Source organism: Pomacea canaliculata, linkage group LG9 (genome assembly GCF_003073045.1).
Source record: "Pomacea canaliculata isolate SZHN2017 linkage group LG9, ASM307304v1, whole genome shotgun sequence".
Lineage (NCBI taxonomy): Eukaryota > Metazoa > Mollusca > Gastropoda > Architaenioglossa > Ampullariidae > Pomacea > Pomacea canaliculata.
Window position 1 is genome coordinate 2,148,235 of NC_037598.1, and position 15,706 is coordinate 2,163,940.

The 15,706-nt window shown below is 44.2% G+C and overlaps 1 protein-coding gene and 1 long non-coding RNA gene across 4 annotated transcripts; one reads left to right on the plus strand and one right to left on the minus strand.

Moving 5' to 3' along the window:
• The first annotated feature begins 678 nt into the window (after positions 1-678).
• LOC112572290 lies at positions 679-12,273 on the plus strand. Of its 3 annotated transcripts, none has more exons than XR_003100967.1 (5): positions 679-723; positions 2,860-3,023; positions 3,487-3,586; positions 4,274-4,304; positions 12,256-12,273. It is a non-coding gene; the product is annotated as an uncharacterized LOC112572290 (long non-coding RNA). The 3 variants fall into 3 exon arrangements; XR_003100966.1 differs by having other exon boundaries at positions 718-789; XR_003100968.1 differs by lacking the exon at positions 679-723 and adding an exon at positions 1,049-1,071.
• Positions 5,904-10,970, minus strand: LOC112572289 (G-protein coupled receptor moody-like). The gene is made up of 3 exons (XM_025251897.1): positions 9,895-10,970; positions 9,493-9,696; positions 5,904-9,158 (listed from the first exon to the last, which is right to left on the minus strand). The coding sequence occupies exons 1-3, from the start codon at positions 10,082-10,084 to the stop codon at positions 8,275-8,277; spliced, it is 1,278 nt and encodes a 425-aa protein (XP_025107682.1). The 5' UTR covers positions 10,085-10,970; the 3' UTR covers positions 5,904-8,274.
• Positions 12,274-15,706: the final 3,433 nt, after the last annotated feature.

Here is a 15,706-nt window from a genome sequence, read left to right on the forward strand (position 1 = left end):
CGGTGCTGCAGGAGAGAGTTGCGTGCCGCTGGGTCCATTGTGTCGCACGCAGAGCTGCAATGGCTTCCCTCCCCTTGTTTGACCGCCTCCTGGTAATTGCATTAGAAAATGCCGGCTTTTAATGTTTTTGTTGTGTTAACCAGATTTAAAAATTATGTGCGTCTTATATCCGAGAGGCGGTAATCAGCAGGCAGACAGAATAAGCTCATGAAAGATTGAATAGGATGGACTCGGCATTTTTGAAGTGTAATGAAATGTGTGCTTGCATGCTCACACGAATGCTGGTGACGTCACGGGGAATAAAGGCAACGGTTCTCTCTCACACACAATCACGCACGTACGTCACACACTCCAGCCCGTGCACAAATATTCTACTTCAAACATGTTCTCTCCTGATGGCTCTCTCCTTCACTCCATCTTGCCCGCCCAGCTGTAGCGCGGCCAGTGTGATGACCAGGCAGCCTCCACACTCTCATGTCAGGTGGCGCTGCGATCGATAGTGGAGCACGGGGGGACCACAGCCCCCTCCTGTACTGCAGCACTCCATTCCTCCCACCTCCCCCTCCTCGCACTGCCCCCGTCCTCCGACAGAAGGTGCGTCAGCAGGCAGGAGGCTTACTCAGCGCCTCTACAATCTTCTCCCCCGGTGCACGTGATAACAGGCTTCGCTGTGAGTGTGTGAGGGTGAATGCTGTGTCGGAGTGAGTGAACTGCTGTGTCAGAGTGAGTGAACTGCTGTGTCGGAGTGAGTGAACTGCTGTGTCGGAGTGAGTGAACTGCTGTGTCAGAGTGAGTGAACTGCTGTGTCAGAGTGAGTGAACTGCTGTGTCAGAGTGAGTGAAATGCTGTGTCAGAGTGAATGAACTGCTGTGTCAGAGTGAATGAACTGCTGTGTCAGAGTGAATGAACTGCTGTGTCAGAGTGAGTGAACTGCTGTGTCAGAGTGAGTGAACTGCTGTGTCAGAGTGAGTGAACTGCTGTGTAACAGTGAATGAACTGCTGTGTCAGTGAGTGAACTGCTGTGTCAGAGTGAGTGAACTGCTGTGTCAGTGAGTGAACTGCTGTGTCAGAGTGAGTGAACTGCTGTGTCACAGTGAGTGAACTGCCTTGTCGGAGTGAGTGAACTGCTGTGTCAGTGAGTGAACTGCTCAAATGCAGCAACATGGCATCACCGGCGCACTCTCACACATTTATAGATGTTTACTATGTGCCACGTACGTGTGAATCTACTGCTGCTTGAAGTGTGTGAATTATTCCGGATATGTACCCGCTCCCGCGCGAACACTCACACACACACACATCTACACACATTCATCTCATTCAAGACGATGTTTAACCACTCACTATGCTAACTTAACCATTTATTGATTCCCCTCTTTTACCTTGCCTCTCACTCAGCACCAGAAGATTACATTGTAAGAAACTGACTGGTCACAGATGTCTAGGGAAGTCTGTCTGGCTTCAAACAATATTTTTCAGTATTAAATTCTCTGAATAATAAAAATAATGATAACAAGAATAAAAGGAAAGTTTATGATAGCTGGAACTCTAGAATTTCTATCCATCAGTTCTTATTGCTATTTTATTAATTAAATCGTTTTTTTCAGCTATTCACACAAATACTATCGGTTTATTTTTATTCAATATTGTATTAAATATCGTGCTAATACCACTCAAGATAATACAATCAGAAAGAGGCGAGCAGACTGCTGACAGTCAAATTCCTCTCCTAGGAGACACAGCCCCATCTACAAAAACTTATCACCCTTGTCCGTCTCCAGGGGCAGTAGTGAGAGAAAGTAGTTTTCTTAGGGTAAAATGGGGAACCCAATAAAAAGTGTTTTGTTTCCGAAGTTATAAAGCTATGCCCAGACCTCCCCCACCCCACACGGACACCTCATCATATTTCTTTACAACCACGGATTCAGAAGCGAAACAACACCTGCGGGCCCTGGACACCTGTGTGACTTGGGAAAGGAGATGCCTCGGGCCAGCGACTTCTATACTACGGCTACCGAAGATTTATTTCTGTGTTATTCTTCGCAAGTATTTCACAAAACAAAACAAACTTACAGTGGTGAAACAAACAAAAGGTAGCATACTTTAACTGACCGTCTAAGGGTCCGCATGGTTTGATTGCTCGGTGAATAGAGAGATCATATGGGGAACTGTGCGGTGCCTTACCTGTGGCTGTGGCTGTGGGCTGAATGGGCTGAATGGTGGCAGTAGAAACACAGAGTATGTTGCTACCCACAGACTGCATTGTGTGTTGCCTACAGTACCCTCAAATCAATAACTGACATTTTTGAGAATGTTTCGCTTGAGAAGGTATCAGGGAAATTTGCGAATGCATCTAGGATGAAAAAGAGTTTCTCTTACCCCATATTACCGTCTAGTAAATGATGATCTGTCTTGTTGAGAATGTGTGTCGTTTGATTGTCCAGTATCTTAGACTTGTATAAATGTTCTAGCATTCGCGTCCAAGAAATAATAGTAATCAGCATTAAGCAGCGGCGAATAAATAAGTTTTCTCTTCCACATTTCACCAGCACAAGTTAATCCAAAATGTTGTATCATTATTTTCCTCATGCTCGAGTACGATACGGCTTGCAGAAATAACAACAGAACAACAGAAATACAATAGAACAGAAGACCTGCTTACTGACCACGCTGGATCGGTTCATCCGATCAATAAAGCTTTCATCCCGATTTGATTTCGCAAGTGTTTGATCGATCACGTTTGACCCCTTCGTACTGAATGGTGCCTACTGCTCTGTTCGATCAAACTAAACTATATCTATTCATTCACTTGTGTGCGTACAGTCTGTTATTTTCTGTGCCTGTGTCTGTGATTGGCAGTCTGTCAAGTTCTACTACACTGGGGAAGCGGATAGGCGAGTGGTTAGAGCGCTGGGCTCCGAACACGGAGAGCGGTGGTTCGATACCTGAGGAGCGCAGCAAACTTCCTTTAGTCGACTCAGCTGGCAAGAATGGGTACTTGACTTCATAGAGGGTTGAGGAAGGTAAGGCAGTGAAGGAGAGGAGATGGGCACCGCCCTCGCGTAAAGATGGCCCCGAGAAAAGTGAGGTCTCTATCATCTCAATCCCCAACGATCATAAAAAAAGAAAAACAACTAAAAACAAACCCTCACACACCACTATCTGCACTTCGAGTTTCGTTGAGATAAAAGCAGATCTGATTCGGTTTCAGTATCAAGAAGTGTTATTTTAAAAACTATAAACAATATATATATAAAAAAACAACTTTGAAAATGGTTGTCATGCATCTTAGAAGACAGTATGCATGTAGCCACACAAGAGAGATAACCCCATTTTCATCTTTCTAATCGACTGCATAGTTACCTCCCTTAAAGATGTCATTTTATTTCACTCTTTACCGAAAGAAACGACAAATTATGAGTAGCTAAAACTATTTGCTTAAAATCAAGTGTGTTTTGTTTAATAAGACAAGCTATACTATTTCAGTTGCAGTTCTCTGTGATGTGTCAATTCCCGAAATAAAAGTCATTTGGTTTGGGACCTTAATCGGAACAGGAAGCTCACATTCTCTTTCCGGTGGCATCAGGTATGGATGTGTAATGTGTATTCTTGTTCCTATAATATTGCTTTTTTGTACAACCATCGACAACATTAACGCATGTAAATGCATATGATATAGTCATAAATATATTAAAATATCGATTTATGGTGTTATTAAGCAGGATCGTGTCTATTCTTTCCTATTTTCCTATTGTCCCATCATAGACCTTTGCGTATAAGTTTCAATGAACAGTTATACTCATTGTATAATGTTCACTATAATATTAGCTGTTTTATAATTCACGTGATTTACATTCATGGCTTATCTATAACACTGGAAGCTTGTCATGAATGGGTTCTGGCTGTAGTACGAGAATACAAACGGCACCACGTTTTGTTTACATCGCCTTTGTCAGTGTTTCGTGGCGTCGATCTAACCATAATTTTTACTTACTTCGGTGCTGTAGTAGTGTAGTGGACCATAATTTCAGCTTGATAAAATTGTTTTTAGCTGAAGAAATAAAATGTCTAATAGGTAAGATGTCAGATTCTTTTTGAAATATTGGGATGTGATGCAATGTACTTACCGTTAGGCAGCGTGAAGGATGTAAGCATGTACAGTTTGGTTGTGAATATCAATAATACACACTACTCACAGATGTTAAAATTGTACTTGAAAATCTTTATTTGATTGCAATTCACTGTTTAAAATAAAATTGTTGGTTTGTTTCAGACATCGTTAAAAATCAGCAAGTCTTGACCTGGTAAGTTGATAAACAATTTGTTAGAAATTAAATATGGCTAGATGTTTGTGGCTAGCCAGGACATAGTTTATCTAGATCAGGGATAGCCATTATAGTGCCCTTGCATGTGTGATGTCCACATTAATTAGCATGCATTCTTAATTGACTCACTCTTATTTTAGGCTAAATGTATTGGGATTCCTAATATTCTTTGATAGTTAAAAAATTTATATTCTTGCCATTAACCAAAGCTAGCACATATTGTAATTGTAAGATTGAATGTTTACAGTATGCAATGGCTATCAAACATTTCTTTAGCCATACTGTCCAAGTTGAGTTGAGCTTAATGTAGAGATCTCCAATCACTAAGTGGTGAAGGAGATTACCAGGTGGCTAGAGTGGTGGTGTCTGAGACCAGAGATGTGCACACTTACTGTTAAGTGAATGAGGCAGTGAACTTGACACAGATGTTAAATAGGTCCTCTACAAATTATGTTGTCTTAATAGAGCATTCCTGGTCGGTACACTGCTTTTTCAGTCATACTGAAATCTTGTCAATCCACACACCTACCCAAAACCTCATCAGACTCCTATAATCTATCCTTCCCACAAAGACAGTCATAGACGTTCTCACTCTGTACTGCTGAGCAGTGGAACACTCTTCCTCATCACATTTGCCACTCAGGCTCCAAGGCTACATTCAAAGACTCTCTGAAAACATCTGTTCCCAACTTACTATCTCTGAATTTGCTATTCTTAACTCCCTTGTAATATTGTCTGTCATGCTAACCATCATGTAATAACTGCATCTTACACTGTTTATAGTATCTATATCCCTTCATTGCTTTACCTTTGTACTTCGTCTGTGTGTTATTCAGTGTCTACTGGCTGTGATCTTTTATTTATCAGTATCAGCCGGCAGTTTTTTTTAACAGAAAATTTTCATGTCCATCTGATTGGCAGCAGTCTTTACATTTTTAGTAAGGATAGGACTTTACCATCAGATTGAAGAAATTTTATATCCTCAGAATTTTTTTTTTTTGGTTTAGTTGGTGACCTTTTTTACACTTTACCCACTCTTATATATTGTTTACTTCTTGTGTTGACTTTTAAAAAATTTTTATGCTTATATCACTCAGGAGATTTTGTCCCTAAACGTTTAAAGGTAAGATTTTTTTTTTTTTTTGCCGTGATATAGCCCTATTTGCTGGCACGGTGTTAAACAGAAAAAAAGCAATTTTATTTATCAGTATTGGTCTGCGAAGAGAGAGCGATCTGTCTTGGTCATGATACTGCTTGCTATAAGCTCCCATTGTTATTCTTTCTGCACTGAAAGCCATCCATAAACTGGCTTCATATTGATCAGTGGTCTAGGTTCCATATCTTAGTCTGCTTGATTGCATAGCTAAAGCATTCGTGATAGTGGCTCCTGTATGTGTTGCTGATGTTGCAGATAATTTTGTATGATCCTTTCTGTTCTTGAGTAAATCAACAGTTTGTCAACACCTTTGATGATCTTGTAGATTGAGGCTAAACACATTCTGATTAGCTGGGATTTTGCAGTAAATCAGTTTAGGCTTGATGTATTTTTGTGTGGTAATTTATGTGCATTTTTTTTGGTGTCGTGTAGTTTTCAGCACATGGCAGATATTTAAGTGTTTGACCATGTTGATGATTGCAAGGGACGCAACCTGTGTTATTTTGAGGGGGGCATTAAGAGTTTGTTACCCTGGCACAGTTTTCCAAATGTCCGTGTTACAAAAAAGTGCGAGATTATTAAAAGCTACCCACTAGAGACATAGAGGGCTGTAGAACGTGTTAGATTGTTTTTTAGCTGTGCAGTACATAACGTGCACTTGAATACAAGTGAGGTTCTGATGTCCATCGCACGCCTACCACGGCGCTGGTTTTGTTCCAGTAGATGGTTACTTCCCTTTCTGTGTATCAGAGACTTGCGTGAGCGATGACTAACGGTCGGTTAATCTGCTGATCAAATTATTTGTTTGAAGTATTAATGACGATTTTGTGTTCCATGAATTCGATTATCCTTAATTCTAAACGGCCGTCGTTTACATATTTCTGCTTTTGCTAACTAGTGCCTGATGGCTAATACGCATCTACCTGTCATGTTTAGGTCTAAGCTGTTTCTTTAAAATAGGTTAGAGAAAGCTTCTGAACTTGTTGAACAGCGCATTTTACAATTTTTAAAACTAAATTCCCATCAGCACATTCGTATAAACATTGCGGCTCCAAAGCATAGGCAACAAAAGAAAAAACTTTTGATACATGGTGCGAGCAGAACTACTGAATAAGTTGTTGACTATTTAGATTAATGACTAACGAGTTGTGAACGTGACGTGCACTGTTTACATGGGGATATGTAAAACGATCATCACACGACTCGACAGGCCATGACGAGAAGAGCATTTAGAGAATACGAATTCTTCCTAAACGGTTGCTGTTTGTTTGTTTGTTTGTTTGTTGTTGGTTTTTTTTTTTTTTTTTTGCAAAAACACAACAAAAATTCTGTGCGCCAGTTCAGAGAAAACCCACATTTAACGTTGCTTGTGGCTAAACGTTTACAAACTTGTTTCTATGAAAAAGTTTAGAAACAAGTGCAGTCGAACTTCCGTCGCTGTGCAGATGGAGTGGCCACGGTGCTGTTTGTGGTGTGACGCTTCAGAGACTGGGTTAGACCTGCGTTAATCGAGCTTCACGAGCGTGAATTCTTTTTGGTTTTCCGCGTGTCATGCACATGTAGATAGACGTCAGGGTCGACAGGAACACGTTCTGTGTTGGTGATGATTCGGTGAAAATTTGGGGACGATCGGTTGTACCTTATATAGTACAAGGTGAAAAATGACTCGTCGAGCGCATTTGCATTAGCGTTGCGAGACATGCAGGTAGTGAGAACTTCACACGCAGCCTGCAGCATACCACCCCGCCACACACACACATCAAGACTCTCTTCTCTTACCCTTCACACAAGGTCCATTCACAAAAGTACTGGGCGTTCGTAACAAAGCTGCATGTTTGGTAGCTTTTATTTCATTGAAGAAAGACAGCCGCTGTCTACAAAGCAAGCACTTCAGGCAGTGAAGGTGGGATGGGATACAGATATGGTCCGATCACAGCACGATGTTGAATGACTTCGCCATTTTGGAACGTTTTACTCTGACCCCGCCAAAGTTTGTTTTCAGATTGAAGATGAGGCATGAGAGTTGCCATTGTTCCAGACTTTTCATTCAAATAACCATACACACGCTGCACTCGCAGACATTCATGCAGTCGCACAGTTCGCTGTAAAGATTTGCGCACAAATTGCGAAGAATTTAACGTGATTTGAAGAACACTTGTCAAGTTTTTCTGTCCCATCCCCATTTTCAAGTACAGAAACTCTGCACCCATCCCGGAATATACATGTATATCACAGCTTTGCCATCATCACTTCGAGCAGTGCTTGTCCTTGTGACTTTATTTTTGCCATTACGCTGATCAATGAAGATGAAGAACCAAGAGCTTTACCAGGCGGTGGTAACAATAACAAAGGGTCTGAGCTAATAACAGGTTTGTTTAATACTTCGCAAACTGAGCATCACACACACGAAGACAGTTGTGAAAACCCTTATGGTCTTGATGAAAGCACAAATGGTATCAGGTTAGCTTTTGTAACTTTATCGGCAGTTTAACACAACCAAAAAAAAGTATCGAGGCTTAATACAATTTGTCGCAAAATACACCAAATGTTTGTGTTGTGTTTGCTTTGAAAAGACTTCAAGTTGTGGGAAAACGTTGGAAAAGTATTTCTCCAGTAGTCTCCAGATTTGCTTGTTTTGTTTTTGAGGGTTTTTCAACCTCATGAAAGCACCATCGTGTCTTTTGTTATGCGCTGAAAGTGTAATTTTTCTGTGCATTCCGTGTTTGTACGTGAATGCACACAGCGCAGTTTTTCGGAGACAACACATTCTGTCTACACGAGAGTCCGTGTGTTCTACTCATTGAGTGTGTCGCTGTCGCCAACCCGCTTGCAGGAGTCCGAGTCCACGTAGGTTTTTTCAGTCTCCGTGCGATGAAGCACGCGGTATTTGCGCGTGCGACTCTCTGGCGACGACATGGGCGTAGGGTCACTGTAGGTGTTCTCGTTGCACCACTGTTGGTCTGCTACCATCTCCCTCCTCTGCGAGCTCCTGTTTGGGGGCAGAGTCGTAACACTCAGGGAGGGATACAAGCTTTTCTCCTCGCCGCACGTGCGGCAGCGACAGAGGAGGATGCTGTAATAGGCGCGGCGGAACTGCGAGTTCATGAGGCCGTAGATGAGCGGGTTGACAGCGCTGCCCACGTACACGGTGATGAGGCAGAACATGTGAAAGCGCTTGGATAGCACGGTATTCCAGTCCACAATGCTGGAGATGGTGCAAGGGAAGTAGGAGAGAGCGAAGACGAGAAAGATGGTGGCCATCATTTTTGTCAGGTGCATTTCCTTGCGCTGGATGTGCTGGTCTAGGTGGCGGTCGTGCGAGAGTAGCCGTCCCTGCCGTACGCGGCGGTGAGAAGCTTTGGTAGTACGGTAGATGCTGAGGTAGAAGTAGAGGATGAGCATGCAGGGGATGGCGGCGCGCACGATAAGGAGAAAGAGTTTGAATGACTGGCTGTCGTGGTCCAGCAGCAGGTTGCATGTCACCATCATGGCAACATAGCCGAAGTGGCCCCACACCTCGAGCAGTGCCGGCGTCAGGCAGGTAACAGGCAACACCCAGGCCACCGCCAACATGGCGGCGATACGCCGTGCCACGAAGAGGCGGCGGTAGCTTGTCAGGTCAACGATCAGCTTGTAGCGGTTCCACGCAATCAGCGTGATGGTCATGATGGTCGTACCTGCAGGAAAAAGCAACCAGAAAGATGTACTACAAAGGTGTACCAGGTTGGGTGGACGACATCATAATAAAGACATTAGGTACGCAGTGGAGCAGATCACTAACGTTAAGTCATCAACTAGTGACGTACAATGCACCGAGCCCCATGTCTGAATATCAAACCCCGTCTATGTGAGGTGAACCGGTTTCTTTTCACACTTGCACATAGCAGCAGTTTTAATTTTAAAATACCGCAATTGCAATTATTTTTGTGTGGGCTGTATTGCTAAATCTGACGCTGGGCATTTATTAGGGAGAGTACAAGAAAGTATTTTACGTCTCATGTCTAGCCTCACCTGTGAGAGTATAGCCTAGAAAACCGACGAATTTGCAGAGCTGTTGGGGCAGGTGCCAGCCGTCCACGACATATGTATAGATGTTGAAGGGAAGGACGACCGTGACAAAGAGGAGGTCGCACACGCTGAGGTTGACTACGAAGGCGTTGGACACGGTCTGTAGCTTTTTGGTGGTCCGCACAGCCACGATGACCAGGATGTTACCTGTAAACAGGTAGAGAACATTTATGTTGGGGGTTCGCTGACATCATGTGGCAGTTGTGAGACTAGCAGGACCATCGTAACGTTTCCTTATCAAGATGTGTATAGTGAAAAGTTATTCCATGTTGTGGTAAAGCACGTGACCTTCTGGCCGCTAGGCGACATGCATGAAATGGATTGACATAACACCAAAGAACCCACCTATACAGCCCACCACGATGACAATGCCCATGAGAGACACCGCTGCGTAGAGGGCCACCTGTGAATGGATGGCGCTGATGACGTGGCTGTATACCATGCTGTCCGTTGTGAGTACTGACGTGTTCTCAGGCACCTCGAACATGGTGTAGTCCTGTAGGTCAGTGGTGAGATCAGTTAGAGACAGCGCCATGTAACGACTGAGAGAGCGTGTGACTACTATCACATTATCCTCGCTAATTGTTATGTACTGTAAACTTCCTGACAACAACAAACAGCACAATCTTGACGTCACTGCACACTAGGAATGACAGGACGGTTGTGGGCTTGTCACACTGTTGTCAGTGTCGGTGACACACAGTCCGTGGAAAGGGTGGCGCAGACACCGATGTTTGCCTCTGGAAGGTTGAAGGCAGACTGAGAAAGCTGCGTGAGCACGCGCACAGATAACCGCACGTGCGCCTTGTGTCGGGCATCCTTCTGGAACCTGGCGCGGCGGGCAGGGCAGCGAGGCGCGCGCTGATTGGTGGAATGGGCTGTGGCGTCAGCACGCACTCATTATGCACTCATCTGCCATTGGTCGTTAGCTGGAGCGCTCCTCTGAGTCGGTGGAGGGTGACGGCACGCGGAGCATCCCTCTGACACTTATTTCACCACCAGAAGGTACTTTCCTAAGGTTTGGCCTTTATTTGCCACGTGTGATTAGCTGAGTATTTATAGGTAGGTGGCGTGTGTACATTAACTGTCGTTTGAATTGTACGCCGGGTAGATTACACGTGGGAATCAGGGTTTTATTTATGTAGGTTTTCAGGTGTAATCAGTCCAGCTGATGAAGTAGGATGAAAACGTGACGTTCGATCACGTGTCGATGGCTTAAATGAATTTGGAGGCGTCTGTGCTGGTCTGCTACAAGCAACGGACGGTGACTGAGGATCTCAGACCAGAGGGCGGCTGCCCTCGTGCTGTGGGCTGGCTGCGACACGTGACCGTGCACTGGAGCTAGGTGACTGAGTTGCTGAGTGGACAGATCCACACACTGACCTCTGGTCAGCTGACGCCAAGTCAGGTTAGCGGGCATGCGCAATGGTGGAGGCGTTGTCGCATCTTGGGTAGGCGTCAGTTGAGTGCGTCTTGGCTACGTGCCACAACGCTTGGCGGGGTTGATGAGCGCGGCACGCGGGTAGATCCTGACTGGCGGAGAATGGAAAGTGTTACCCGATACGGCTGGCTTCCTGCTGATGGATGGTGTGCGGGGGCTGTAGAGGGGCTTCGCACGGCTTCATTTCCATCACCCAGTGAAGGTCTGTCTTCGCATTTGTCTTTCGGGGCTCAAGAATAGTTCCTCCGATGCACGTCACGGATGAGCTGCGTGTGGACATAACTGACAGTCCTTTCTTCTGTCTTTGAGTAAATCTTTGCTAAAAATGGGGAGAGTGGATCATGGGATGGCGGGCATATGTTTTATTGACATAAGAAAGTTTTGTTTTGCAATTTCTTGCGCTTTTTTCTCTCTGCTGAGTGAAATCGTTTTATTTCCGTAGCTTTGACAGTTGATCAAAATGTGAGGACTTTACGGTAATTGTATCTCACTCAAACAGATGACTTCAAAAAATAGTTTTGCGCTCACGTGAAACATTTTACTTTGCGTCTCTTTAACGTCTCTTCCTCTTAATTTTTATCAAAACTTGGAGAGATTTACACATATTCGCCTACACATTCAGTCTTCGAATTTTGCGCCAAGTTTTTGATTTTTTAATACCAACTCCTGCGTGTTTTGTTTAATTTTATGGTGTACAAACAAATGATAAAACTTTTGATTCTTAGCTTGTTGTCTCGTTACCAAATATGCAGCGGAACGAACAATTGCACTGTTGACAAAAATGCTGATTGGTATTTTAAATGTTTGGTTGCAGTTTTGCTATGAAATGGTACTTCTCCGTAATTTAACACGGTACCGAGGTGGTGATTTGTTTTGTTAAGGTTTCCGTGCTCGTAAATATTCAGTGATCAAGTATCTTTTGCGATGACTTAGTACCTTAAGTTGCATTTAGTTCGTTTTAAGGAAAATGCATTTCGTGGTCAGCATAGACGTTCAAATATTGAATAGTCCCCCTCAAAACGAGAAGTCTACTGCGTGTAAAGGTCACATGCATGTGTAATCTCCGAAATTGTCCAGCGATGGCGTGAAAAGGTTAATTAGGACTGAAAACTCGTAAAGCGCATGCGAGTGTACTTATCAATAGACATAGCTCCTCTGTACTATATACAACATGTTTGTGAATATATATATTGACTGTATGTTTTATCTGTGAGTGTCCATACCTTGACTCATTTTCTTTTTTGTTTTTTTTTTGTTTGTTACAGAGCCGAGTGTCATATTGAAGTAATGGCCAAGTCAAAGAACCACACCAACCACAACCAGAGTAAGTAGTGTAGTCCGTTAGTGCATGTTTTTTGTCACATTTGTGGATGTAACAATGGTATCAATAACATCTGTTGATTTTTATTGTATTGTATTAGTAAAATATTTTCCTATATTTATTTTGGCTAGATCTCTTGTTGAAGACGCTGGGAAGTCAGTTTTATGTTTTAAAAGTGTGTGAGTACGACAGAGCGTTATCACATCTCTTTAAGCCTTGGGTAAGAAACAGCAGTGTTATTTATAAAGACTTGTGACTAAAGCGAGTAGTGTTTACTGCGGATGCTGCAAGGCCGTTTTGTTGTTGTTTTTGAGTTTGTGTCTGGCTTTGTTTTAACGCTAGCTCAACTTTATTAAGACATGTTTGAATTATGATTTTGGTGTAAGATTTAATTTTGGATAGAATGAGCTGACAACGATCAAGCGCAGGTTTAAACTGACAACTACTCTTGACCGTTCGTCCATGCGTGAAACAAGTCTGTGTCCCAATAAAAAAAGTTGCGGATTTGCCGTGGGGATTGCGTCGTGCTCCTTGAACTCAAAGATTCAAAGAACACGTGCACTGCTCTTCCTCCTTCAAGTTTTCACCTGCTTCTATTTGGTTCATTCTTTTTCTCCCTCACCTAGGTGCGTAGTCTTCTACCCCGGATGCAGGAGGTTAGGGGCTACGTCAGCCGCGCCACCTGATGCAAGTGTGTCTGGCACACTTTTCTCCGGCTCACGTATTCCCAAGTGGGAGCAGGTTGGTGGGCTGAGGGGTGGGTGGGAAATGGGAGTGTAAGACCTACCCCGCGTGCGTGAGTAAACCTTGGGTTCTGCAGACAAGTGGGTCCTTATCGTGTTTAGTCTGGCAGGTGTTTAAGCACCACAACCGCCGATAGACATCTACATGTTAAATTATCTGTTAGCGTCCCTATCGCCAGTGAATGGCGTCACTGATTCACATCGCCTCTTCCTTGACTAAAGGTGTTAATCTTTAGGGGGTCGTCACGGTGAACAGGTGATGGAAAGTGGGGGTTTGTGTTTGCCAGCACTATATCACGGGGTGGGTGGATGTAGAGAGCAGCGCCCTCGGGAGACCTGAGTGAGCTTTGGGCCTGGTGTGAGTCGGTGTGTGGGTAGTGCGGGTCTGTGCGTGTCCCGGCGTCTCCAGTAACCAGGTCGGAATGATCAGTGCTAGGTACTCTGCGCCAGTCTTGTTGTCTGACATGCATGTCGAGCATCACCACAGAGCTACAGCAGGCTCTGCTGCAATAGTCCTGAACGATCAGTTCAGCTGATTGTAACAGGTAGCCACAGAGTTCGCTCACTGGATCGCGGCAGTCGCTCTGAAAGCCCTCTGACATCGCGAGGATGTTAAACGAAGCCTGTGGGGTGAGTCCAAGGCGTGGCCACTGGTCGGGCGTCCGTCCACTTCAAACTTTCACCCCGCGCGACCTTTATACTTTCACCTCTAAGCTGCTGGCCGAACTATTTTTACTGATGGCGGGAATGAATGGGGTGGAGCCAGAGGGAGGCTTGACGTCTTTCTTACTCGGCCAGTTCTGGTGGTCGAGGTTGAGAACAAAGGGTGAGAAGGGCTTGTGATCGTTGTTTTGAATGCGACGTACATGCGTGCTTCGGCGTACGCTGGTGTCTACACTGTATTATTATTATTTCTTTTAATTTTTATGTGTACTCCCTTACCCCCTAAATCTTCGACCAAGTAGTCCATCTGATGATTTTAATGACCTTTCTATTGGAACGCCATCCGCAATTTCGTGGCGATTACTTGACAAGCACTTCTATCCACACAGTTTTATACTCTACGAAGCACCCTAAAGTCCGAGGCTGGATGTGTGGTGGACGTGCGGGTGGAAGTCTATTTCAGTCCGAACTCTGTACGCCAATATGAACTACGTGGACTTGTGTGGTGGACGTGCGGGTGGACACGTTTGACGATCAGTCGGCAGCCATAAGTCTCAGGAGTAGCTTCTCCCCATGCACCCACCCGGTAGTTACTGGCGTTGGATACCCTTCAAGACCCGCGTGCTTCTTGTTTGTTGTAACGAGCAGTTGGCTTAAACACTGAGGAGCAGAAACGGAATTCTGTTTACATTTACCAGGTCGGGTCCCGTGATTTCCGTATGAGCGAGTCCTCTCTTGTCAGTCCCTGATTTATGGCTTAATATGTCGTCATTGAACGACGAAGCCATAGTGATGTTGCCGTTCAGAAAGAGGCTTCAACGAGAAAAAGACTTGAGATATGGTTGTAGACGATCTTTTTCACTCCCTTTTCTTTCCGTTACTGTCCAGAATACCTGACAGGGATAAAGGTCATGGGATTATAACTGTATATTTTTTTTTCAGACAAGAAGGCACACAGAAATGGCATCAAAAGACCAAAGACCTACAGATACCCATCAATGAAAGGGGTAAGTTCGTTCTTTTTTCTGACATGAAAGATTAATTAAATCATAATGGTCTTACTAGCATAAAAGAAACAATAATGGTACCTAGATGGAGAGAATCTTGCTTGTTTCGACTGGAATGAGTGACCGGCAGCAGGCGGCTGCATGTAGTGCTTTGGCAGTCTGCTGAATGACATGACAGTGCAGTAGTCATGACTTGGTCATGCCAGTTTCTTCTGTTATAGAACTTGTCTTTCTGTTGCAGGTTGATCCCAAGTTCTTAAAGAACCTTAAGTTCTCCAGAAAGCACAACAAAAAGGCTGTGAAGACCGCAGAGTGAATCGACGGCAACATGCGTATGTCTGATGCAACCTCTGTTCCAGTTTGTCTTGTTCGTGCCACGTGTTTTTGCAGCAAAATAAATCGCTTTTGACACGTGATGCGCAAAATCTTTGTCACAAAAGTCGCGAAAGAAATTGAGAGTGTGTTGGTGTGTTAGTGTTCCATGTGACATCAGCCCAAAATCTTGTGTATGTGTGTTCTATATCTTATCGTTTAGTTAATCAACATAGTAATTTGTCACGATAACCAGCTAAAATCTTTCCCCAAAACAGATTGCCGAGCTAGCAAACGCCGTGTCAGACATCAAATGGCCTCCTACAGGTGACTCATAAGTCAAGGCTGGTAACTTGGCAGAAGTGCTTTCTCTCTCCATAACGATCACGCCACCTAGCGGGAATTACTGTCGTTAGCATCTCCCACACCTGAGGTGGGTGCTGTGCGGGGTAGTGGTGTAGGTGGGCTTCAAGCTGCTGTTAGGATTCTGCTGCCCTGTCGTCGTCGCCATCTCCCTCCCTCGCCGATGACGCAGTGCTCGCCAGGGGCGACTTGCTAGTCCGCAAAGGTCGTGCGTACTTGATGACAACAATATTTGTATGCAGTCATCTGATGCAGGTGCAAATCATGTTAATTAAATCATAATTATGTAATCGCGATTGGTGGCACA

Bases quoted from the DNA above. Each gene is read 5' to 3' on its own strand.
- LOC112572289 (XM_025251897.1), bottom strand. From the start codon at position 10,084: ATGGCGCTGTCTCTAACTGATCTCACCACTGACCTACAGGACTACACC. The intron at 9,697-9,894 runs GTGGGTTCTTTG...ACCTGTTTACAG, and splicing joins CATCGTGGTGGGCTGTATAG to GTAACATCCTGGTCATCGTG. The intron at 9,159-9,492 runs GTGAGGCTAGAC...TTTTTCCTGCAG, and splicing joins TCTAGGCTATACTCTCACAG to GTACGACCATCATGACCATC.